The following is a 25,126-nucleotide window of genomic DNA, read 5'->3' as shown; positions in this document are numbered from 1 at the left end:
TCTTTCAAGGATCTCTCTACGCACCATTTCTTTCCTCAAGGACCCACATACTCTAGGTTAGTTTCTTTGGCGTCCCCCAAGGTTTCACTAGGGGTTCCCCAGGGATACACTCCCGGGTCGCCGAGTCAACTTTCCTTCGCGCTGATCTGACAACTCTCTGTTATGCAACCTCGTTTCCGCCACCTGTAGTATCATTGTCCCCCCTCCAGGATCTATCATGCTCCATGCTCCATGCTCCAGTCGTGCATGTGCGCTCACCACCGCTAAGGATACGCGCGACGTACTAACGCCGTCGCACCGCCGTTGTGCACAACCATTCTTGGATTACTTTTTTTCTAAGGTAACACTTTTTGTTCATTAAGGTTTGAGTGAAGTTTATTGTGAAAGCTGTGATATATTTAAGAGTTATAATATTACTTGATTATGGATTTTTTGCTAATGCATGATTCATTCTTTCATTTTTTGCCACCATTTTAGATTATATTTATATTATTTTTTTGCATAGTTTAGTATTTAACCTGTTAAATTATCCAGTAAACATAAACAGTTTAATTGCACATACAATGTTTATTGTTAAAGTAAATTAATAATGAATAACTTAAATTTTGCTAAGGATTAATTTGTATTACTTTATTCAAACCATTTGATTTATATTGATTTGAGACTAAGTAGCGATATAATTTCCTTGGCTAGAGAGTTTTAATGGAGGTTTATTTTTGTTGTTGTAGGCCCTTTCATATATAAATAAACAGGTTACTTTCTTTCCAGTTACGAGTTATGATTACCAACTAAGCCGTGGAATTAAGCCTGAAGCTCGACGTATTTTAATCCAAATCCTTAAAAGTATAATTGTAGAATGAAGCGAGGAGCTAAATACGATAAAAATCGTTAATACTTTACTCCCTATCACATTATTATATCATTAGTGCATGAAATTTATCCTTTACCAAACATGAAGAAGTCATTCCCTCACCTTTTAGCTATCAATATTAAAGAAAAAATTGCACGATCTAGTGGTTATATCGCGGAAGTTCTAGCCTGAAGGTTCGAGTTCGAATCCCACTAAACACCAATGGCTTTCCCTTTATGATAACAACTGGATGGTTCTGAACCTACCTGCAAATCCAATCAAAATGTTTCCGGTTCGATCCTGAGAAAAGTCAGTAGCTTTTTGATGCTTTGAAACCGGACCCAGCTGTTCCTGATCATTGGGCTCTTAGTTGTTCTCACTCTGAGTTAAAATGCTCACTTAGGGGGCGTCCCTATCTCAAATAATTGATAATTGATAGTTGACTATATGGAAAATATAGAACTCATGTGAAAAGAAGTTCCTGTGCAGGAAAAGTCCTTTCTTCAAAAGTCAGAGGATACTTTTCACCATCTAATTCTAAACTAAATATTATCGTGACAACGTCTCTATCTTCATAATCTATGATCTACTGGTAGCTATTACCTCACACACACACAAACAGGACAAGTGTGTCAGTGAGTGTGAAGGATCTGGTTTTGGTTTTGTAGGTGATTCAATACTTCCGCATGTTTCCGCCTATGGATTTACTATCGCGAGTTGTTCGCGTACTTTTATTGACCTGATAAACATCCTGTGTATACCTTGCATCTTGTTGTAACATGAAGATAAATCTTAATCCTTTTTACAACAACAAATCGTTATGTTTATCGTGATTTGGCATGAAGATTTTGCTCAGTAACAACACGATCATTGTTGAGAGTTGGTGAAACAACGAGTATTAATTCTCAATGGTATTTTAGGAAAATATTAAACTATTTAGATCCAAGGAATCTAAGCATTTTAGGAAATAAATAGCAGTTTTTAAATTTTCAACCACGATGAGGGTGTTTACGTTAGAATAGGGGAGGTTACATGACAAAAATACATGTTTAGGCATTACACACTTTAATAAAAAAATCACTAAAATACACATTCCAAAACATACAACCATATTTATTTTTCTTAAAATACGAAAAATTTGTAAATGTGTATCTTGAAAGTGCATTACAGTACTTTATATAACTCTTACTGATGTTTCGTTTCGTTTTCTTTTTGTTCTCGATATTCATTATTGACTTTCATGATTTATTTCATATTGTTCCGTACTTCATATTAATAATATAACATTTAAATATCACACGATCTGTAGAATAATAATACAGCATAGTTTATAACTTTAAAATGAGGAGTTAGCAATTCAAGTTCTATTTTTTGTATTTTTATTCTGATTACTACATCTAACTTTGTGTTGCATTTTAGTTTGATAACTTCGATAGATTATTATTAACTAGTATTTTTTTATGAATTACGTGATTTATATTAGAAGGTTGTATTTATATTCATAAGGGTTAGTGTATGCTCTAAACAAGCGATCAATATTCATTTTTTTACGTATAAATTATTCGATCGTACCCGATATTAATTTTTCCTCCCCATATAAAATCGGATTGGTTTTGTCAACAAGGTGCCATTTTACATTTAAAATCATCAAATAGCCTTACAATGAGGATAATTAACAGGTTTTAACGTGTTGCGTTTTTGAAATTTAATAAAATACCAAAATATATAAAGGGACGAACAATGATTGTGAAAAACACACAACAAAATCTTACCCAATTATACTTTAGAATAGTTAATAATTTCTCTAACTGACGAGGTAGTTTATAAATTATCGCTCCTTAACACAATTAGTTCCGGAGAGAGCTAAGGAAAGTGTCAAAACGGCTCACGACTGTATTTCCTTATCGCCGGCTACATGATTAAAAAAGACCACAAATTGGCGGGTAAAACGAGACCAAAAATGGCGCGTTCAATATGTCATCTCGTGTTGACAGCCAGGTGTCAAGCTGATTATGACAAATTTAACACTCTACGTCATCGCCCTTGACCATGAAGAACTAGTAATATATCAGATGTACGCTTGAGTTTATTATTGTTGGTTGCCATGTGGCTTATTAATCTGTGAAGTTCTAATAGCAACATCTTTCTAAGCAACATATTTTTTCTACAGTTACCTAACAAAGTAGGCTTTCTTGTTCTGATTATAGCACGCAAAGTAGCTAATTGCTGCATTTACTTGCTTTTGCAATACTCATTTTTACTTTTACTGCACAAATTTTTACTTTTTCCACACTCATTTTTTTTTGCCGCACTCCAGTATTTCAACCAAACGACAAAAAACAGTATGCTTTTATTAGCAATACGGTTACACTTGAAAATAAGTTGACAACACTAATATTACGACTACGGTCAGCTGGTGCAGCGTTTCCCATTTCGTTCAATGTTTGGATTTATCCTAACCTAAAAACGTGTTGCACAATGTTTAAAAGACTAATTATTTTATGCTTTATAGTAACTGAAGGGAAAATAAAATGTGTAACGCGAGTGCAAACTGCCTTTGTCCACTAGTTACTCAAATAACTATTGCCGCACTCTTTTTTGTCGTACTCCAGTGACTCCAGTATTCCAACCAAACAACACAAAACAGCGTGCTTTTCGATTACAAGCTATGTGAATTTTGCTCTTAACAATCACATAGTCCCTAAACCAATAGTTGGATAAAGCCTACAGCCACACACGTGTTATGCAACTTTACAGGGTGAAATTCCTTATCTCAAGTTGGCCACACTGGAGGAGTTACGAGAGACACGCACATTACGTTCTATGCTCGGTTGTGGTTCTATCATGACCATCAAACCTCACGAACCAAGGCTTACAAACTCGCGAGTTTCTGGTTGAAATGTGTATGTAGTGACTGGGTAGCTGAGTGGTTATAGTGCTCGCCTAGTGATCAAAAAGGTCGCCGTTTCGATCCCGAGAAAAGTTGGCAGCTTTTTGATGGTTCAAAATTGGACCCAGCTGTCCTTGATCATTGGGATTTCAATAAATGATACTGACTAATGAAACAACTTATTTTAGTCAGTAACAAAGCTACACAAGGCATATCTTTTCATTCTACACTTATTCTTCACTTAAATTTGGGTTAAAATACGCACATAGGTGGAGTCCCCATAATGATAATGACAATGACTTGAAACGGTCATGTAACGATAAATGTTATATTTCACAGCTCACGATAGAGGCTATCAAATCACTTTGTATAGTTTCCTATTTTCCAAAAGACATTTCAGCCTATTCACTTAACCGATTCAATCATCAATTTAAGTCTTGCCAAACCACGGAATCTAACCGCTTATACAATGGGTAGTTCAATTTTATGAGTGATCTACAAGAATAAACCACAGGTCTTTGGAGCTTCCAGGGTCTGAATTAGCGCAATTGCTCACATCGTTGGTTCCGCATCCTGGTCATTTCTGAATTCACTTTCTCTTTGATAAAATGTATGCCCAGAGGTAGAGTCGTTTGACATTTGACTACGGATACAATGATGACAATAGCAGCTACTTTGACAACTACAATTTCCTTTTACATGTGGCATCACATTAAGATCTTAGATACCTCACACTCGGTGGTCAGGCTAGTTTGCAATTTATGGTATTGCAGCAACCGCAAATTGAAAAGATAAGGATTTCTGACGACGGGATGCACTATGTTGGTAGTATTGCAGAATTTCGTTTTCTTCTAGAAATATTGTACAGGTTTTGCAGAGAGGTAATGAAAATTGAAAACGTAGGTTAAGGTAACCTACAGGATGGAAAGGGTTTCAGGATGGAAACTATAAGATAAATTTAGGGAAATTTTGAATTTTGTATGGTTTCGCAAATGTCATCATGGTTACGTAGCTATGAACTATACAGTATTCATTTGAGACCTAAGTCCGAGATCTGATTTTCTTTGTGACTCCCTTTATCTATGGGGACGGAAATTCTTTCCACCAAAAAACTATTTGAGTCTTTTGGCTAGAATCAAAAATGAGTTGTGGTCTGCACAACAAAAGATCCCAAGTTCAGACTTGAAAATAAAAACTACTTTCAGCGCTTCATCTTCAAATCATTTCCCTGCAATTGTGTCATGATCACACCTACTATTAGGACCCCCAAATTAGAAGTCATCACAAAACAATTAGAGGTTCCACATTATCTTTGTAGCTATTAACATTACATATTTGCAACAAACTCTTTACATTTCACATCTTCGCAGAACTGAAATTATTTGTTCAGAATTTCCGTCAGTTTTAAGCCTAGCCTGCAACTGTTGCAGACAATCTCGAAATCTTCAATTACAACTATGGTGAAATGCGTGCGCTACTACAGCAAACTGTGCAAATCATGTACTGGGAATTTCCACCTCTAACCTACATCTCTGATAGCTTCATCACAAACACCTATCTGCTTTGATGTGAATCTATCTAAACCTCATTCAATGAAAATACTTTAATACTTTACTTTGAAATGGCAACCATACGAATGTAGGTATTGTAAGCATCATGGATGGAGAAGAGTGTAGGATGGGTGGCGCGATCTTGTAGTCTTGTTGACTAAGGCCGACATATTCCTTAGACACAGCTGAAAATTAATAGCTTGTACAGCCAAAGGCAACTAATGGGCCTATTTATAGTGGAATCCGACCCACATTTTTGCCTTGTAATTAACGAATCGGTCTAATTATTAGGTCATCAGGACCTGATAAGTTAGGTTAGGAGGTTAGATAAGGTTGGGTGTAGGATGACACGTAAACTAGGTTAACCCTTATGCCGGCAACTCACCCCTATCTTGCTTGAGCTTGGCGCAACTAAGGAACATTTTATGGACCCTCAGAGGGCTTGGTGCAATTAATACACGACCTCCTGAAGCACTACGTATAATGTTTATCTTCCTTGCTACAAAATTCTAGAACATCAACACAAACAGTGCATCAGTGTACATCCTACCTAACTCGAGTGATGCAACTTAACTGCACACTTCAATGTTGCTTTCGTTATGAAACTGTCTGTAACTAGTCCACTCCAGTAGATGTTCACTCCATCCTCCATCCAATATAACCTCCATCCTCCATCATCCAAGATGGCTGCTGGGCTGCAATCACCATTAATCTACCACGGTGCTCTTTGCACTGCAGATCCTAACTCTTGCACAGTTCTGATTGTAGATATATTTCGTAATCTGCTTGTTTTTCCCAATTTCCCATCGGCTGGGCATGTTCTGTTATAATAAAACAATTACGTTCAGATCAAAGTGTATCCGAGTATATTTACACCCACAGTTATGTAAGGGTAGAGTTCCATCATTTACAATAGTTTCGCTATAAATTTATTCCTCTAAGTTCCTCTAAGTTCAGACCAGGAATATTATTCACATTTTAGGCTAAGTCTAGAGGGAGTCGTGACTTGCGGCATTGTTATTTATTTAAAGTCCATTGGTGATTTGTCGGGATTTGAACCCGGAACCACAGGGTCCGAAGTCCCTTGCTCTACCAATAGATATGCTCGCTCCCCATGATTTACAAGTGTAGGGACTATGTATGTGTCTATAAGTCATGTTTATAATGAGTATAAAAGAACGTATAATTAATTTATAAGTAAAAGCTTATAATCTGCTTGTTCAACTTGTGCTATCAAAGGTGTTGCATTAATTGCACCAAAGAATTCCTTAAGTGCGCTAAGCCCTCAGAGGGCGCCAAAAATGTCCCTTAGTTGTACCAAGCCCAAGCCAGGTAGGGGTGAGTTGCCGGTAAAAGGTACTTCCTTGTTTACATGTCATCTAAACCTATCCTATCCTAACCTAACCTAACCTAACTAACCTAACTTAACCTAACTTAACCTAACCTAACCTACTCAATTATACTGTCAAAGAGGGCCACCCCCTCTTATGTAATGTTAACTTGGTGAAGTTAATTAACGCATCGGGTGGCTCCCTGAGTAAAAGCGCAATTCAGGAATACCTGACTACCTAACTCAGGTCAGTTGGCTCAATTAATGCTCACCCCTATCAAAATGTAGTTATCAAAAGGAACGCCCATCAATAACGTCATAGGTGTAAGGAAGAAGAATGTACCAGACGGTAAAACAATGTAGTCGCATAACCTGTTGAGAGGGAAAGTAGTCTCAGGAAATACCAATCTGCTTCCCCGTGACAGGGAAATATTACCGTCGTCTGCACGGACGTTGAGACATTGACACCGTTGACTTTGGATACTGCAAATATACTTATACTGGGGGAGCGAGCTGGTCTAGTGGTTAGAGTGTGGGCCAAATCCTGCCAAATCTCCAATGGATTTTATCTAGGTTATAATGCCGCAACCCCTAGGTCTAGCCTGAAGTAATGTGAAAAACAATCCCGGGCTCGTGCCTAATGTCCTAGGAAAAAATAGACTTATACTATTGCGATATATTAATCTTGTTGTTTGTGTCTTATAATTGATTGCGTTGGAGTAGGCAATGTCAACTCGTACCCTATTTTAGGGTAAACTCTCATTTTACATATAGAAGAATCGATCAACCCAATAATTGTATTGTGCACTTTACTCCCAAAATATAATACCTCGAATGAAAATTTGCAGATTTACCAGTTTAATTAGGTAAAAGTATTATTAAATTTGTTGATATTATAATTCTAGGAGCTTATAAATCAAATTATTGGTTTGAAATAGGTTTCCTGTATAGCGTTAGGTTAAATAGGGTTTCTAATTAATTGTAACAGCGATAAAAACTAAACAACAATTTGAAAAATCCACAATCATGTTTTATGTGTGTAAGTTTTACAACATTGGAAAATCACGAACACGTAAATAGCAAAGCAATTTGGAAACGGACAAATTAAGGACCGTTAAGTTTAATTGAGTTGCCTTATTGAATTAATTCGTTTTAGGATGAACAAGAAGAGTCGGTTGATAAGGTAATTACGTGGTTTTTCGTAATGAAGGTTAGGTTACATGATGCAAACAGCAATTATAAAGCTGCACGTGGCTACTGGCTAGGCTACATAGTAAAGTGGATGTTAAGAGGCTCTACGTTTGGTGATTAGTATAATAGAGGAAGATGTTTAATGGAGAATAAATTAACACCATAGCTTTGGATATACTTGTATAATATAATTCGTCCGTTTTATGTTTAGTTTCAATTCTCAATAATTTCCAAAGTTAATGTCCCTTTAATTAATTTTCTCGCTAAACCGCGATTATAAATCTTTGACTACGTTTGCTAGAAATAATTGCCAGTATTATTTAAAAACATACAACATGCCGGATAAAAATTCTATTTAGAGCGAGGTAAGCAATTGATTGAGATATTAATAGATATAGAAATTATAGTGTATAGCTAATAAGATCAAACATTTTAAACGAAACAGTACGTTTAAGATATTATCTGTAATATCTATATATTAATAGGCAAGCATGTTTCTTTAAAACCACTTTTCCTCAGCTCTTGTACATTGTAGGGAAAATTTTCGCAAACTGTTAGAAAAATATTTTCCTGTAGGTGTGCAGAATCCCTTTATAAATTAAAACAGGCTCAAAAATAAGCGCAAAAAATCAATTTAACATTTAAAAAAATTAACATGGGCCTTATGGGTTGCAATGCTGGGGACGAAATAACAACAAAATATAAACAGAAAATCCAAACAAATGGAAGAAATTCCAATCACATGTTTTATTTACAGCATGGGATGAACATAAAGTCTGTACATCAGATATTTTTGGTCGAGTTTTCGACCACTGGACGACCTCTAGTACTCTTTAAAGTGCACACAAATTCAATTAATTATTGGTCCATATCAATTGACATTTTGAAAATTAAACCAAATTGAACTAGTACAGATTATAGGGTGATAGTAAAGATACAATAGTGTAAACATAAAAATACGCTAGGGGTAGTAAAATCCGCTCATTTTACAGAACAGGATCGAACACACCAAACGTAAAACTCTGATATGAGAGGAAGCACTAAATTGCAGTTTTTCCTAAAGTAAAGCAATAACTCATTCAATAATTTAATTTAGCCAATGGATAGCAAATATTTTACGGAAACTTCCTGTAATGTTGATCATGTGTTTTCTTGTCTACTTGCCTCAGCCAGAGGACCGGTAACGCACTCTCTCGCAAGTTAAAGGTCGCAGATGTGGAAGTCCAGCCCAGAACCACTTTCACTGCTGAATATACAAACGGGACATGATGTCCGGGCCGTGCATTAATTGCACCAAACAGTTCCTTAGTTGCGCCAAGCCCAAGCCAAGCAGGGGCGAGTTTCCGACAGAAGGAATAACCTTGTTTACATGTCATCCTAACCTATCCAAACTTAACCTCATCCAACCTAACCTAAAATAACCTAACCTACAATAACTTAACCTAAGTTAACTTACATAACTCCTAGCCTAACCTGACCAATTATGCAGTCAAAGAGGGCTGTCACTTGCGGCCCAGATAATGAACTTTTCGAGTGGCTCCCTGAAGTAGTTAGCGCAATTCAGGAATACCCAACTACCTGACTCAGGTCAGTTTTGCACAGTAAATACCAAGCCCGATGTCGGTCCGTGACCAAGGAAAAGCTTGAAACTAACCAAAAGACTCAAAAGTAATTTTATGGTTCTTTGAATAACTATTTTGATTAATCAAAATATCTATATAATAGAAATAACTTATTTCTCTTTGAAAATATGAATCAATTATGATACAAAAGCATATTTAATTTGTTAAACGGGACTATTTTCTTCGGCAAAAGCAGTAGACATTTACAGCTGTAAAATGTACAGCTGAAATCCTCAACAGCTGATACTTTTTTCGGTGTGGGGGGGAAATGCTTTACATCCTCAACCACTGAGCTAGGGATACAACTGGAGGTGCAAAGTTGATTTCGAGACGTTGGCCACCATTTGTACTAGGGGATGAATTACATTGTACTCAGTACATTTGAATGTGGGATTGCATATACATAAAGCTATGAGCCAATGCGCTGATCCACTAGTTAGTACCAACCCAAACGTGAGTTACCTTGTCAGTGCTATCTCCTGTTGTATTTCTAGCTAAATGCTTTACACCTAGAGCAACGCATGTATTAAACAGCTGTTTTGCTACAGTATAACTTACAGTGTTTAAACTTCAACTCTACATCCTGTGACGTTTTTCCTCATCACTCTAGACCCTAATGAAGTCAGATGTCCAGTAGATCCTGAGGTCCTGCCACTTTCTCTAGGCGCGTCAGTTACGTCATCTCATTCCTGGCGTTACCTCATCGGACTACCGATCATCCGGCCTCTCGACCTTCCGGACTGGTCCTTTCAGCTTCTAATGTTCGGCAATTTGTTTCGTCTTTTCTTAATTTTTCCTCTAGTTCTCATTACTTAGATCTTAGCAGCCACGTCCTCGTTGACATATTTTAGCTGTACGAGTATTTTTATGTATTTGATTTAGAAAATTGTGTTAATACGTGCTTATGGTACCTTAGTTTGTTATTTGATTCATTCCAACAATAGCATGAAAAAATACAAACAAGTACAATAAATATGGATCTATGATTGGCATCGTACAGACGAACCTCGATAACAAGCCACCAATCCCTTTGGATTAAATTTATTCTACCCCTAATCACATTGTTATTGCAAACCTCGATAATAAGTAAAAATTGATGACAAGTCTTATTTGAAAATCCTCATAGTCTTGATATCGAGGTGTATTTACATAATATAACAACTTGTTTTTCCACACAGTGAGACACGAAGAAAACTCGGGTTTCTTAAAAGAAGAAGAATTTAAACGCTACAATTGCAAAATTATAGTCAGATTGTGGTCTATTATCAGGTGGATAAAATTAAAGAAAAGAAGAAGAAGAAGAAAAAGAAGAAGAATAAAGTGACGCCACTACAGATAACACTACTGCAGCGAATGTCGCCCATTGTGTAGCAGTAGGTCATCTCTCCACCATATGGGACATAACTGTGGTTCTGTCTCACTTTATACTACATTTGAAATGTCTTGACGTAGTCAATATTTCATCACAAGGGCATCAAGTTTTGAAGGAGAGGAGTCCAAACTTCGCCCACGTTTGGCCTTTGAAAAATCAATCTTCGTTGGATCATAAGTTGGCTTGAATAATTTATGTGTTTTTGTTTTCGCCGGTTACACAACTACGGTACAAACAAAGGTGAATAGGAAGTTGGCGAATTGTGTATAAAAATAATTTTTCCTACAGTCACCCGACAAAGTTGGCTTCCTTGTACTGTTTATAGTACAGAAAGCTGCTAATTGCTGTATATTTATACTTTGTCGTACGGTTTATACTTTGGCGTACATCAGGATTCCAACGAAACAACACAAAACAGCGTGGTTCTATTATGCAAGTAATCCGTGTACGCTTGGAAATGGGTTGGCAACACTTAAGATAATAATACTATGAGCAGCTGATTGACTATTATAACTACGATTTAACCTGTCATTTCGTGTTTATAGTTTTGGTATTTCTGAACTTTTCTTATAAACGTTTTTAAAACATTCCTACGATCTTAATAAACAAGAAAATACCTTTAAAGCAATTTTTTAGGTGAAACCACTGCAAATTACAAAAATATACGGAACTGTTTTCTCAAATCGTGGAGCACATTATTGCCGAGGAAAAATTAGCGGAGTGAAGCAGGAAACCCACTAGTCCGACGCTCTCCGACACGACATCTTCCGTCAAGTCTCCGACACCTTCCGACGCCTTCCGCAATTTTAAGACCTTAACCCATTGGTCCGACGGGCTCCGACAGTAGGCCTTCGACGAGAAACACACCACCACTCCAACAGTGCCAGTTGCGATGGGAAATGTGATCACATACTGTTCGCAAGCAGTAGATAGGGATACAAAAGCAAATAATAAAAAAAGTCCATAACATTTATGACGATCTCTGTTAGTATGTGAGATTACAATGGTCAGGTACCTTCCTAGACCCACCTTGATCATTCCGGTTACAATTACTTTTACTACAGGGAAATTAGCAAAAAGTACAATACAAAACATGAACATTAATACCCCCACCACAGCAAATCTGCTGTCTAAGCGAATTTCTATTTGCCTGAATTGATTTCCAATAATATGTATTTAATTAACGTTAGGTTTTATGCCTAACCTAGGCTTGCTTTTGACAGGGAGGGTAAAAAAAATGATTTTAGTAAAATATTAATAATTTAGAATAAAATAAATAAATTTACCTAATTTGATCAAAATATATCCATCGGAAAGCAAACTACAATATTTCACAATATTCTCCACAAGAATAACATGGGAATTTTAAAATAAATTTTTTTTTTATCTTCTCCGTAACCAATAATTGTACAAAAACATCACACACAAAGCTAAACAGTGACTAAATCTAGGCCTGGTGCACGCAGAGTTGAGAAATGACGGATCCGACATCCGACAAGAATGCCCCAGAGAGCAATGTTGTCGTGACGTGTTGGATCGGAAGGTGTCGTGTCGGACTAGTGGGTTACAGTCCATTAAAAGTCATGCAAAGTAATATTGTCTGAAGGTGTCGGAGACTTGACGGAAGGCGTCGTGTCGGAGAGTGTCGGACCAGTGGGTTTCCTGCTTGATACGGACCGGTGACTAATTTCTCTAGGGCACCTATTTGTGTTGCCAGCTGAACCTAAAAACGTGCTGTATATTGTTTGAAAGACTAATTATTTATATGCTTTAATAGTGACTGTAGGAAAAATATAATGTGTAACACGAGTGCAGAAGGCTCACTAGTTACACAAATAACTATTGATTCGATCAACTGCGGTTTGTTTGTTTCCAGCAATTTTTGTAACCTGTATATTTGTCAAAAAATTACTAGAGACGTTTTATGTATACGAAAATTTGTACTTTTAGCGTCGATGTAGGTTTATAAATTGATCTTTGAATAATAGTCCCTGGTTAAGGCTTCTATTTTTTAATAATACTGAAGTAGTCAATTCATTATTTACAGACCAGCCGTGGTCAATTCTATTAACACAGAACAAAGTTAAATACCACTCTCAAGATTGTGCAGTTCGATCCCAATAAAAGTCAGTGGATTTTTGAAGGTTCAAAACTGGACCCAGCTGTTCCTTAACAGTGAGCTTTAAATAAATGATACTGGCTAATGAAACAGCTGATCTTAGTCAGTAGCAAAGCTACACACACAGATCATCTCACACGATTCTACACTCACCCTTCCCTCACATTTGGGTTTAAATACGCACCTAGGTGGAGTCCCCGTCTCAAGTGGTAGTAATGATAACAATCTATCTATCTTCTATCTATCTATATATTAATAGGCAAGCATGTTTCTTTAAAACCTTTTTTCTCAGCTCGTGTGCATCGTAGGGAAAATCTACGCATACTGTTAGAAAGCTATTTTCCTGTAGGTGTGCAGAATCCCTTTATAAATTAAAATAGGCTCAAAAATAAGCACAAAAAATGAATTTTAAAATTTTGAAAAATTTAACATGGATATTATGAGTTGCCATGCTGGTGACGAAATAACAACGAAACATAAACAGAAAATCAAAACAAATGGAAGAAACTCCAATCACATGTTTTGTTTTTATTTAAAGTGTGGGGTGAAAATAGAGAAGTGAGTAAGTTTACATTACATATTTTTGGTCGAGTTTCGACCACTGGACGACCTCTCGTAATTATTATTGTAAGCGTTGTTTCCGTTGTAAATAAATAAAAAATAAGTTGCTTCAGTTTGGCTTGGTTAAAAAGTAGGCTTATTTGACAGAAATCAGTTATTGAAATCATTCATGTTGGTAGCTTAACACGTCCATTTTTCATTGTAAAACCTAACACAGGAATGGACTATCTATATATTAATAGGCAAGCATGTTTCTTTAAAACCTTTTTTCTCAGCTCGTGTGCATCGTAGGGAAAATCTACGCATACTGTTAGAAAGCTATTTTCCTGTAGGTGTGCAGAATCCCTTTATAAATTAAAATAGGCTCAAAAATAAGCACAAAAAATGAATTTTAAAATTTTGAAAAATTTAACATGGATATTATGAGTTGCCATGCTGGTGACGAAATAACAACGAAACATAAACAGAAAATCAAAACAAATGGAAGAAACTCCAATCACATGTTTTGTTTTTATTTAAAGTGTGGGGTGAAAATAGAGAAGTGAGTAAGTTTACATTACATATTTTTGGTCGAGTTTCGACCACTGGACGACCTCTCGTAATTATTATTGTAAGCGTTGTTTCCGTTGTAAATAAATAAAAAATAAGTTGCTTCAGTTTGGCTTGGTTAAAAAGTAGGCTTATTTGACAGAAATCAGTTATTGAAATCATTCATGTTGGTAGCTTAACACGTCCATTTTTCATTGTAAAACCTAACACAGGAATGGACTATCTATATATTAATAGGCAAGCATGTTTCTTTAAAACCTTTTTTCTCAGCTCGTGTGCATCGTAGGGAAAATCTACGCATACTGTTAGAAAGCTATTTTCCTGTAGGTGTGCAGAATCCCTTTATAAATTAAAATAGGCTCAAAAATAAGCACAAAAAATGAATTTTAAAATTTTGAAAAATTTAACATGGATATTATGAGTTGCCATGCTGGTGACGAAATAACAACGAAACATAAACAGAAAATCAAAACAAATGGAAGAAACTCCAATCACATGTTTTGTTTTTATTTAAAGTGTGGGGTGAAAATAGAGAAGTGAGTAAGTTTACATTACATATTTTTGGTCGAGTTTCGACCACTGGACGACCTCTCGTAATTATTATTGTAAGCGTTGTTTCCGTTGTAAATAAATAAAAAATAAGTTGCTTCAGTTTGGCTTGGTTAAAAAGTAGGCTTATTTGACAGAAATCAGTTATTGAAATCATTCATGTTGGTAGCTTAACACGTCCATTTTTCATTGTAAAACCTAACACAGGAATGGAATAATTATATATTCAATGTAAGAGACAATTTATTGTTATAGTTTGCTTTTTAGGTATAATAAAAACAATCTGGCAAATAACCTTAATAGCTTTACAAAACACTCAATTCTTTTTTATAAATCTGGAGTCACATAATTTTCTACCATTTTTGTTAGTTCCCGAGGTGGTGCGGAAGCCACCACAACGGTGACTACAGTTACCGCGTAACAGGTGATTTTACGGTCAGCTGATGATCAGCTGTTTTCTCCGTCTGACAAGTAGGCTGGGGTACAATGGTTGACCCACCAGCACACTTCCAAGGACGGAATATGACAACTGTGTCACAGAGGTACAGATTCCTAGCCCTGGCGGGGTGTACAGCATGTACCTTGAATAGTGCAAGTGTTGTGTATTCTCAACATTAATGAAATTCGTTTTTTTCTCTTTCTTAACCAAATGATTGGATAAAATATTGTTTGGATCCCCGTCAAACAATTTATACATTTGCTATAAATAATTGTAATAAAAATCTTTTCAGCTAAAGTTTCTTAATTTTACCCCATAGGTATTCCGTTTATTTTAAGCTATTTCGATAAATATAAAAGTTCATGTTGAACTAAATTTAACAATGAGTATTTCATAGGAGCAGTTCATTGACATTTCAATAAGCTCAGAGAGCTGTTAATCCTTCTTGTTAATGGTGTTAGTTTAATGGAAATGAAAAGCACTTTTCATATTTTAAACTAGACTTATGTAGTAAATAAACTTGGGGTTGCTAAAGAAGTTATATTACTTACTTAAGATGTAAAGAGAGTTTTCAATAGTTGATTATATTATTACTATTACTACCTAACACGATACATGTTTTAGTAGTACAGTGGAATCTCGATAACAAGACCCACCATAGCAAGTGTCTATTGTAACAAGTGTAGTTTTCAAATAATTTGACATTGCACTTAATTAAATGTTATTGGAAACCTCAATAACAAGTCAATCTTGAGGCTTATTTCATCAAACCAAACCCCATAAGACTTGTTACCGAGGTTCTACTGCACTACTTATTATGCCTTAAGAAAATAAGCTTTGTAACAATCTATTACAGCCCATTTGTGGAGAGTACAACGATCTTCAAAATACCCTTTACCTTTGACTGATTACACCTTGTAGCCACTGTTACAATAGAGATTATATTTGAACTACTCTACCAATAGAGTGCACTGGCAAAGACTATTTTTCTCAAATAATAAACTTTTTTAAAGCATCAAAACTGAAAGGGCAACTTATGAAAAATATGTTATATATTGAATCAAAACTAAAGAAGAAAAAGTAAATTTAAACTCTATTAGTGGCTCATTCAGCTACGTTTATACATTCATGCAACTACGTTTATTCTTTCACGCAACTACGTTCATTCGTTCATGCAACTACGTTCATTCATTCATGCAACTACGTTTATTCATTCATGCAACTACGAAATGGTTTTTTTGTTAATTTGGCTGAATAAAGAACTGATGACTATGAATAAAACATTGGTTACAGCAGGTAAGCAGGTCTACTTCAACACACAAAAGTCAATATAACGTACAAATCTCATTGAGTTCATGCATACAATTTTTTCAGGCAGGATGACTTCCATATACAACAACACGGTCTACAATGGCCTCACGAGCTATTGGGACTTTCTCTTCACAGATCTCGCCGGTAAGTTCACACGTTCCAACATGTTCATGCATGATTTAACATGTTCATGCATGATCAAACATGTTTAGCTTTGTGAATTTGCTATAAACTGCATTACTGCTTTTCATTAGTTCTTGTGAATTTTAAAGGCGATTTTTGTAAAATGACTAGTTGGTAATATAGTATGTATGATGAAGCCTATCTCCTGACACTACCTGGAAGTCTACATGGACCCTACCATACCGGCCAGTTCCCAGTAGACACATGATACAGGTTCCGTCATACAGACTATATTATGCATTGGGCTTTAAAAGATTTTGATTGGTTTAAAACAAATACTAAAACCATGTATGGTTTTTATCTAGGTTTTCCAAAATTTTTTGGATAAAATTTAGATACTAATATTTTGGTGTGTATTCTTATATTTCAAGGAGCAATAGAATACTCGATTGTATCACGCAAGTCCAGAAAATTAACGTTTGATCCTATTGTAAATTCAGAAACATCTAAATGTGTTCAGTCTGATAGTCAAGAGTGCTAATATTATCTTAATATCTCTGTATCATGCATATTACGTACAAAGTCCGATTTACTCTGTAATACCAAAGGTAAATTAACAGTAAATAAATAAATATTTTATTTGGTCTACATGAAGGTAAATTACAATAAATAATAAGTAACAATCAAAACGCTCTTATAAATATCGGGAAGAAACAACCATAACGCTAGCTGATCCTTAAGGATGGTGAATAATCTATTCAACTACGGTGTAATGTAGAAATCTAAAAGCTAAGCGAGAACAGTTTGAAAAAAGAACACTTGGCAAAGTCAACATGGCGTTAAACATTCTCTTTGAATAGTGCGAGTAGAATTTTCTTCCTATTGTAAAATTTTATGCATACTTTAGTGTTTTTATGTTTCGTCGGTAACCTGGATATATTTATAGTTTACAACAACCCAATCAGCTGATCAATCTAAATCTAGCATCAGCTGTTGAGACTTTCCAACCTTCACGCACCGATGACTACATGTTCTGATCTATGAGGTTAGGTTAGGTTTGCTCTTTACTTTCAATCAGGTATCGTGTTTTGCCACCAGTAATTGCCACGCTCGTCCCTAGGGCCAAATTCACTTTCACTTCTATAATTTTTTGGTGCAGATGTTTATAACCACAGTTTGTTTCATCAACGGACAAATCTGTCTACGGTCCCAGAACTCTCTACAGACCTTGGTATCATTTCTGGATTAAAAGAAAACTAAAATACCACTTTAATAATTTCCAAAACTCAAAAGTTACTAGTACAGCTGCCATTTCGTTTTTTACTAAACTTTTTCTATCCAATAACGGTTTTTTTTAGTGAATTGAAATTTGCTACATAGTAAAGGTTTATTTTGAGAATAAAATGCTATTTAAAAATTGTTTTTGGTGGTCACTTAATTTTTTTTAAATAAATATCACTGTTAATAATTAGCTAAACAATCAGCTGTTTTATTGTTGGTTTAGTCTCCAGGTTAAGAGTTGGATAAAGGTTAGGATTTCTTATCAAATCGTAATGATTGTCAAAGATACACTACCTTTTACAATATGTACTACAGTGCTAAATGTAAACAACCCAAACTAACAGTTCGTCATACTTTGACAACATTCAAAAGATCTTAATAAATAGCTGTCTTCATTACGTTTTTTGTCTCCATTTTTTACTGTCATCTAACCAAGTATCATTACTTTCTAGCTACAGAAGAGACATACAGTACAATTAGAGCAATTAGTCTTGAATTTGACTAGTTTGTACTTCCATTGTTTGTTGTATTGGCAACCAATCGACGCCTTAAATCAATCGGACGCAATTCAGATACATAGACACACTGCGTGTATTGCAGTCTTTGCATTAACTGTGGATTATGGATACTGCACGATTCTTTCTTCTATACTATTACTGATGTTGACTAAAACTATTTGTGTGGGGTATAATTTTTACAGCTATTCTTATGCAATACTAATACTACATAGACTACTATAATACACAGAGGCTCAACAGTTAGTAGGACTGCTGTCAGTGGACACGGTCATACCGATGATGATGGAGGGTGAGGACAATTGGACCTGTGTGTCACTTTACATCCAGGGTGTTCTCCGCGCCAAGAAGCTTGACCTCGACCGGGATGCGGTGTAGGTCAAAAAAATAAATAATGCCAGAAACGGTGCGAGCCCTCACATGTTGGCCTGACTTGAAGTAATGTGACAAACAATTCCAGGTCTGTGTACAAAAGAGTAGAGGGGGTATTTTAGTGAGTAGTCTGTGATAAACTCAGGAGTCTCACACTACAGGCTGGCTACCTGTGTGCGTAAAAGCATTTTCCCTCCTCACCCTAAAAAAAAAAAAAAAATACACACACCAATAGACTAGGGGAGCGAGCTGGTCTATTCATAGAGCGACCTCTTCAGTACACCGGACGCTAGTGATAAAATTGTCTTCAGCTGAAGATAAGGATGAGAAATCTACTAAGGGAAGAATCTACTAACTGTTTTATCATAGACAATTTCTTTCTTGTTATATGAGTTATTATAAACCTCGTTTAACCAAATAAAACGATCTATTCATAAACAATAATAACAATAATAACTCGTTCCCTAGTTATTTAACCAAACACAGCAGAAACCATTAGGCCTCGGGTACGATACGAGCGGCGAGCGACGAGCTGTAACCTGAGCGGCACTCATGGTTCCAAGTCAAAACTGATTTTCGCGAAAACGCCGCTCGCCGCTCAGGTGAGTCATGGTTAAGTTCGGCCTAGAATGACAGGGAAACAGCAGCAAACATGCAATACGGGTCGATACGTGTGGTGCAGTCTAAGGAATGTTTGTAGAATGACCAGCACGGAAGTTTTAAAACACTTCAGTCACCAGAAAAGTATAGGACCAAGTTAGGGCTAAGATTTTTCTTAAAAACTAAGTTTTTCTTTAAATGAAAACAATTGTCAGATGGCAACAATAGTTGCAGTACGTCTTGCAGGTAAGCATAGTTTACCTTTTTCGACTAAACTGACTCATTAAAACTGGGGAAATTTGATGAGCGTTATAAATGTGTCGCTTGTATCGTAGCCACCACCGCCGCTTAGGTACCGCTCGCCGCTCGTATCGTACCCGATGCCCTAGAAATAACATTTTGTCGACAGCGATCAGTGTCACCGGACATGAACTAGACACAAAAAAATAGCTTCAAAATTTACAATGGGATGAGAAGTGTACTTGTGTTTGTTAGTCAATAATTGTAGTTCAATTTTCAGTTTTATCCTTGTTTCAGACCCCCGCACCAACAGCTGGCCTCTTATAAGCAGCCCAGTCCCAGGACTGACGATCATGGGGGCCTACCTATACTTTGTCTTGAACTGGGGCCCGAAGTACATGTCGCATCGCAAACCCTTCAGGCTGACCAACATCCTCATAGTCTATAACTTCCTACAAGTTCTCGTTAGCGTCTGGCTGTTCTGGGAGGTATGTACTATCGTATACCACAGCAGGAACTAGGTATTCTATTACCATGCTAGAACTGTGGCTAGATTTAGGAAGTTGGACTGAGCCTCTGACAGAGTGCTTTTTAGTCGGTATTATGGAACCATCTCCTGTCTCCTCAATAGTCAAGATGAACACTTGACCTAGTACTTGATCGCAGGCCCTGGATGGTGCATGGTTGTACAATTACAGTTGGAAGTGTGAGCCTGTGGACTGGTCTTGGACACCCGGCGCTCTTAGAGTCTGATTACAGTAGTGAAGATGAACACTTGACATAGTACTTGTTCGCAGGCCCTGGATGGTGCATGGTTGTACAATTACAGTTGGAAGTGTGAGCCTGTGGACTGGTCTTGGACACCCCCCGCTCTTAGAGTCTGATTACAGTAGTGAAGATGAACACCTGACATAGTACTTGTTTGCAGGCCCTGGATGGTGCATGGTTGTACAACTACAGTTAGATGTGTGAGCATGTCAACTGGTCTTGGACACACCACGCTCTTAGAGTCTAATTACCGTAGTAAAGATGAACACTTGACATAGTACTTGTTCGCAGGCCCTGGATGGTGCATGGTTGTACAATTACAGTTGGAAGTGTGAGCCTGTGGACTGGTCTTGGACACCCCCCGCTCTTAGAGTCTAATTACCGTAGTAAAGATGAACACTTGACATAGTACTTGTTCGCAGGCCCTGGATGGTGCATGGTTGTACAATTACAGTTGGAAGTGTGAGCCTGTGGACTGGTCTTGGACACCCCCCGCTCTTAGAGTCGCCCGCGGCTTCTACATCTACTTCCTGGCTAAACTCACCGAACTTTTGGATACGGTAGGTAACGTTTGTGCAATCCAAATACTGTACACCAATAATGGAGTGTAAAATTATTACTTTAAATCGATTCGAGATAAATTTAATTACAATTAAGTGCCTTTTTAGCAAAAGTTCAAATCGAAGCTGAAAAAGATTAAGTCATCAAGAAAATTAGCATTCACGTAAGAGTTTTGAACGCCTAGAGCCCCAAAGTTTTCGAAAGCATAAAAAGGCTAACCAAGAGTTAGGTACGTGTCTAGCCAGGTTTTGTTAACTGCGGAGTCTAGTCTGTTATAACAGAACTGTCGCTCGCCAGAGTTTCCAAGGGGAATATATGGAGCCCAGTACTTACATGCAATTTTCATCAATATCGCAAATACAACAAATACGATGTGATATTATGGAACTGCCTCTGTTTTCATTTATAATACTAAACAATGACTATTATTATCGCTATTGTTTACCCTGGTCCCATTAATAAAGCACTGGCCGCCGTACCGTTGAACAATACCTAGAACAATACCTAGGTTCGCCTAGAACCACAATTATTACAATCAGCTGTTTGCAGGTGTTCTTTGTGCTACGCAAGAAGGACAAACAGGTGACATTCCTGCACCTATATCACCACACAGTGATGCCAATGATCTCGTGGGGCGCCACCAAGTATTACCCCGGCGGCCATGGCAGCTTCATCGGAATGATCAACAGCTTCGTGCATATAATCATGTATACCTACTACCTGCTAGCAGCGCTGGGCCCCAGGTTACACCCTTACCTGTGGTGGAAGAAGTATATTACCACGCTTCAGCTGGTAAGTATCAGTACCATTGATCAACTTTTCATTTTTTTTAATCTCATTTGCAGGATTTTGAGTACCTTTGTCAGCGTCATTAAATAGTAGATTGGACATACTAGATTGGATATATATATTGGATTGTATATTGGAACATTTTCTACGCAACCCAAATTACATGTACCGTGAATCACTGTTTAACGACAAAACATGCAATGTTGGTATCCCTGTTTCCTCATTGTGGATCAGCTGATGCATTGTTGCATTTTTACAACAATCTAGTGGTACGTGTTTTTGTTTTATACAGTTTCGGTTTCCTATTGTAGACAAGTATATTAATAGTTGATTTTAGGTACTGGAATCAAACTTCGAAATTTTATTTCAAACCTTTCTTGCATAAAGCAAATGATTTACTGAATTTACTGTAATATTCTTCTACAGTCATACTCTTTGAGCTTAGGAAAACACCATGTTGAGTCTTAGTCACAATAAATTTCTAATATCACAAAACCTCGTAGCAACAATGCATATCAGCTGATCGGCACTGAAGTAAAGAAAACAGGGGTACCAAACCAACATTCTAGCTTGCTTTGTCGCTAAACGGTTTCTCGCGGTTCTTGTTATATGGGCCTAAAAACACCATGTGGATCTTCACAACCATCCTGCATTTGATTATCCTACTGCCCTTGCCTCCACGGGGAGAGAACGAAGAAACATTTTGATTCTTCACCGCCTCATCAAATGCAAACTGCTGGATGGTTAAGCGATTGTTCTTGATGTAAATTAATTTTTATCAATGTCCATGTCACAAGGGTTAAGGATAAATGCTCTAACGATGCATTTTTTTCTCAGTTGGAACACATAATGCTCCATCCAAACTCTATGGTTCTTGAGTCACTTAACTATATACACAACATTTGTATGTATCAATTGCTGTGACAAATTTATAAGTAACAATGTTACTCATACATTGTTAAATGTATAACAATGTATGTATACAGTTTAGTTTCTATTTATTATTAACTTTTCCAGGCCCAGTTCTGCATAGCCTTCGTCCACTCCCTCCAGCTGCTGATCTACGACTGTGAATATCCAAGGTTCTCCCTCTTCTTCATCCTTCCTAACGCAATCTTCTTCTACTATCTGTTCAACGACTTTTACAACAAAGCCTATCCAGAGAGAATGCAACAGCTGCGAAAGCAGAAAGAACAAAAAGAGACAAAGGCAGAGTAAATGAATGAATGGTTGTCAGAAGTGGCATGATGTTGAAATGGGGTTTCCTGAGAGTTCAGTGTGAATGAGGAAGTCATACCCAGTTTTCAGGCAATGATTTTAGGTTATATTTTTGTGACGACACCAAGAATCTGTGATTCACGGTAAAAAAGAGGAAACAAACTAATGATAACGACTTCTCAGCCTTGAAAAGGTTTCTTTTCCTTTTTTTTAAATTGCTAGTTTACTGATTCAATGGGGGATTGTGCAATTATTGACAATGGATAGAACCAGACCTAATGAGATCTAGGGATCTTATGAGTGAAACTAATTTTGCAAGATGTAGACTTTTGTTTACATTTAGTGGTTCTTCTTGACCGTGTAGCTAAAAAGTCTGTAGCAGATAAACTGTGGTTGATCTGGACAAACTATGCACAGTACTTGGATAAAAATGGCACAACCTTTACAATAAGAGGTGTGCACTTCTTGGCAGTGTATCTAGAGTCAATGATGCATCCAAGACAACGACCATTAAGGTAATAAGCAGATTTGTCAAACAAAACAAAGTCAACTGGATATCATTAGGTGAGTAGATTGTTGGAGCAATGTCGTTCTGTAAATTGTCAAACTTATTGTTATTCCAAAGACTACAGTTAATTGTAATGCCGTTTTGTTTACTAAAGTTCAATTAAACATGTTTGTACTATATGACGAGCCAAAAATACTACTGAACATCCTAGTATAGTACAAAGACAAAGACTGTTTCTGGGTAGAAATATTTTTTTTATGCAGATTGAATGTGCTAGTGTAAAACACATAGAATAAGAAATGTTTAAACTTGCGTTTTATATAAACACCACGACACAGACTCTATAAAAGAGGACTCGTGTTACATTAAAAAACCGTATAAAAACAAAAAATGCTGTCTTTATAACTTGGTGCATAAGGATTTCAATCTTATACCATGTTTCCAAAGTTGGGTATGGTGAAAAAATGAACATTATAACTAAGGCCTATACAGTACTTTTATTTTTGTGATTTCAAACTTGTTGTGCTGTAGTGTACAATTTTATTGCTCAAAAATTAAATACTTTGTTCAATTTCAGCAATTATTTATTGCGGGTCAAAGTATCAAAATATACTTTTGTACATATTAATCCAAAGCTAGAGTAATAGTATTATTTACAACTGTAATATATATAAATATAAATATATATATATGTATGGATTTGATAGAGCCATTTTAAACACTATTTTTAGTTTCAATTCTGTTTTACAAACAATTGAAGGACCAAAATTATGAAATTAAACCTTCAGCACTCATTTTCTCTCAATTAAAATTATTAAATGGCTCTTAGTACGCAGTTGTGTGTAACATATTTTATACATAGCCAGTGTAATTTGTTAGTTTTAAGTGTAAATTTATAAATAAAATACACGTCATGTAACAATTACTGAAGTTAGTTACTTTCCCACTTTTGTAATAAAGCTTATGTGTAGCTGTTTTATGTGTTTTTTCTAATCCTTCAAATTTTAAAATTCGTTGCAAAGCCTGCACTCTGTAATACTAATATGGGTTTTACTCTACCTTGCAGTAATATTAAATTATAATCAACGTATTACAATAAAAAATTAAATAATAACTAAAAAAAAATAATTTATGTCTTAAACGAGGGGGTCTATTGAGGAATATAACATCACATGTTGGGGACATCAGATAGGCAACTTTTTCGTCAGGCAGATGGACATAAATTCTGAACTTGTACTGTAAAAGAGAGCTTCAAAGGTCAAATAAAGATCCAAAAGTGACCCTTAATTTGGAGAGAGTAAAAACAGAGTAAATTGAGGAGTGTGATAGGGGTGCAAGCTTGCTATTTTTTATCAATGGATCGCAAAATAAATGTCTACATTTGCCAGGGACCGTACAACAAGATGTTGGAAAAAATGCAACACATAGGAAGTAGCCTATTGTAAAATACCAAAAAAATACAATAAAATAAAAGATACATCCTTCTCTAATACAAAGCCGCGGCCTTGGAGTGTGGCAACTTCGCACCGGTACAGAAAAACAGGCCATGCTGCAGGATCCATGACGTCACACTAGTGGATAGGTTGATGGATTTACTACAATATCATCCCATATGTTTCACATAAATAAGCTGGCTGTTTGTCAGATTTTAACGGTAAGATTTTAGCACAACTATCCACCACTGACTGTAACGTAGTGTTGCACTGCCCGTATGGTATTAACAGTAATAACGAATGTATAATTATAAACATTAACATTGCACTGACGCTGAACAATTAATTAGTGCAACGGTTGTTTCGGTAGGCCGGGACCATATGG

The 25,126-nt window shown here is 36.4% G+C and overlaps 1 protein-coding gene across 1 annotated transcript; it reads left to right on the top strand.

Annotated features, from left to right (window-relative positions):
* Positions 1 to 248: 248 nt before the first annotated feature.
* On the top strand, positions 249 to 23,642 carry LOC128994449 (elongation of very long chain fatty acids protein 7-like). Its single transcript, XM_054419024.1, has 6 exons — positions 249 to 340; positions 16,397 to 16,477; positions 19,762 to 19,952; positions 20,655 to 20,792; positions 21,343 to 21,585; positions 22,600 to 23,642. The coding sequence occupies exons 2-6, from the start codon at positions 16,402 to 16,404 to the stop codon at positions 22,798 to 22,800; spliced, it is 849 nt and encodes a 282-aa protein (XP_054274999.1). The 5' UTR covers positions 249 to 340; positions 16,397 to 16,401; the 3' UTR covers positions 22,801 to 23,642.
* Positions 23,643 to 25,126: the final 1,484 nt, after the last annotated feature.

Source organism: Macrosteles quadrilineatus, unplaced genomic scaffold (assembly GCF_028750875.1).
Source record: "Macrosteles quadrilineatus isolate MER2022 unplaced genomic scaffold, UCM_ALF_1.0 Scaffold_5__1_contigs__length_97177068, whole genome shotgun sequence".
Taxonomy (NCBI): Eukaryota; Metazoa; Arthropoda; class Insecta; order Hemiptera; family Cicadellidae; genus Macrosteles; species Macrosteles quadrilineatus.
The sequence above is the reverse complement of the archived record's forward strand: the minus strand, read 5'-3'. Positions and strand labels throughout refer to the sequence as shown.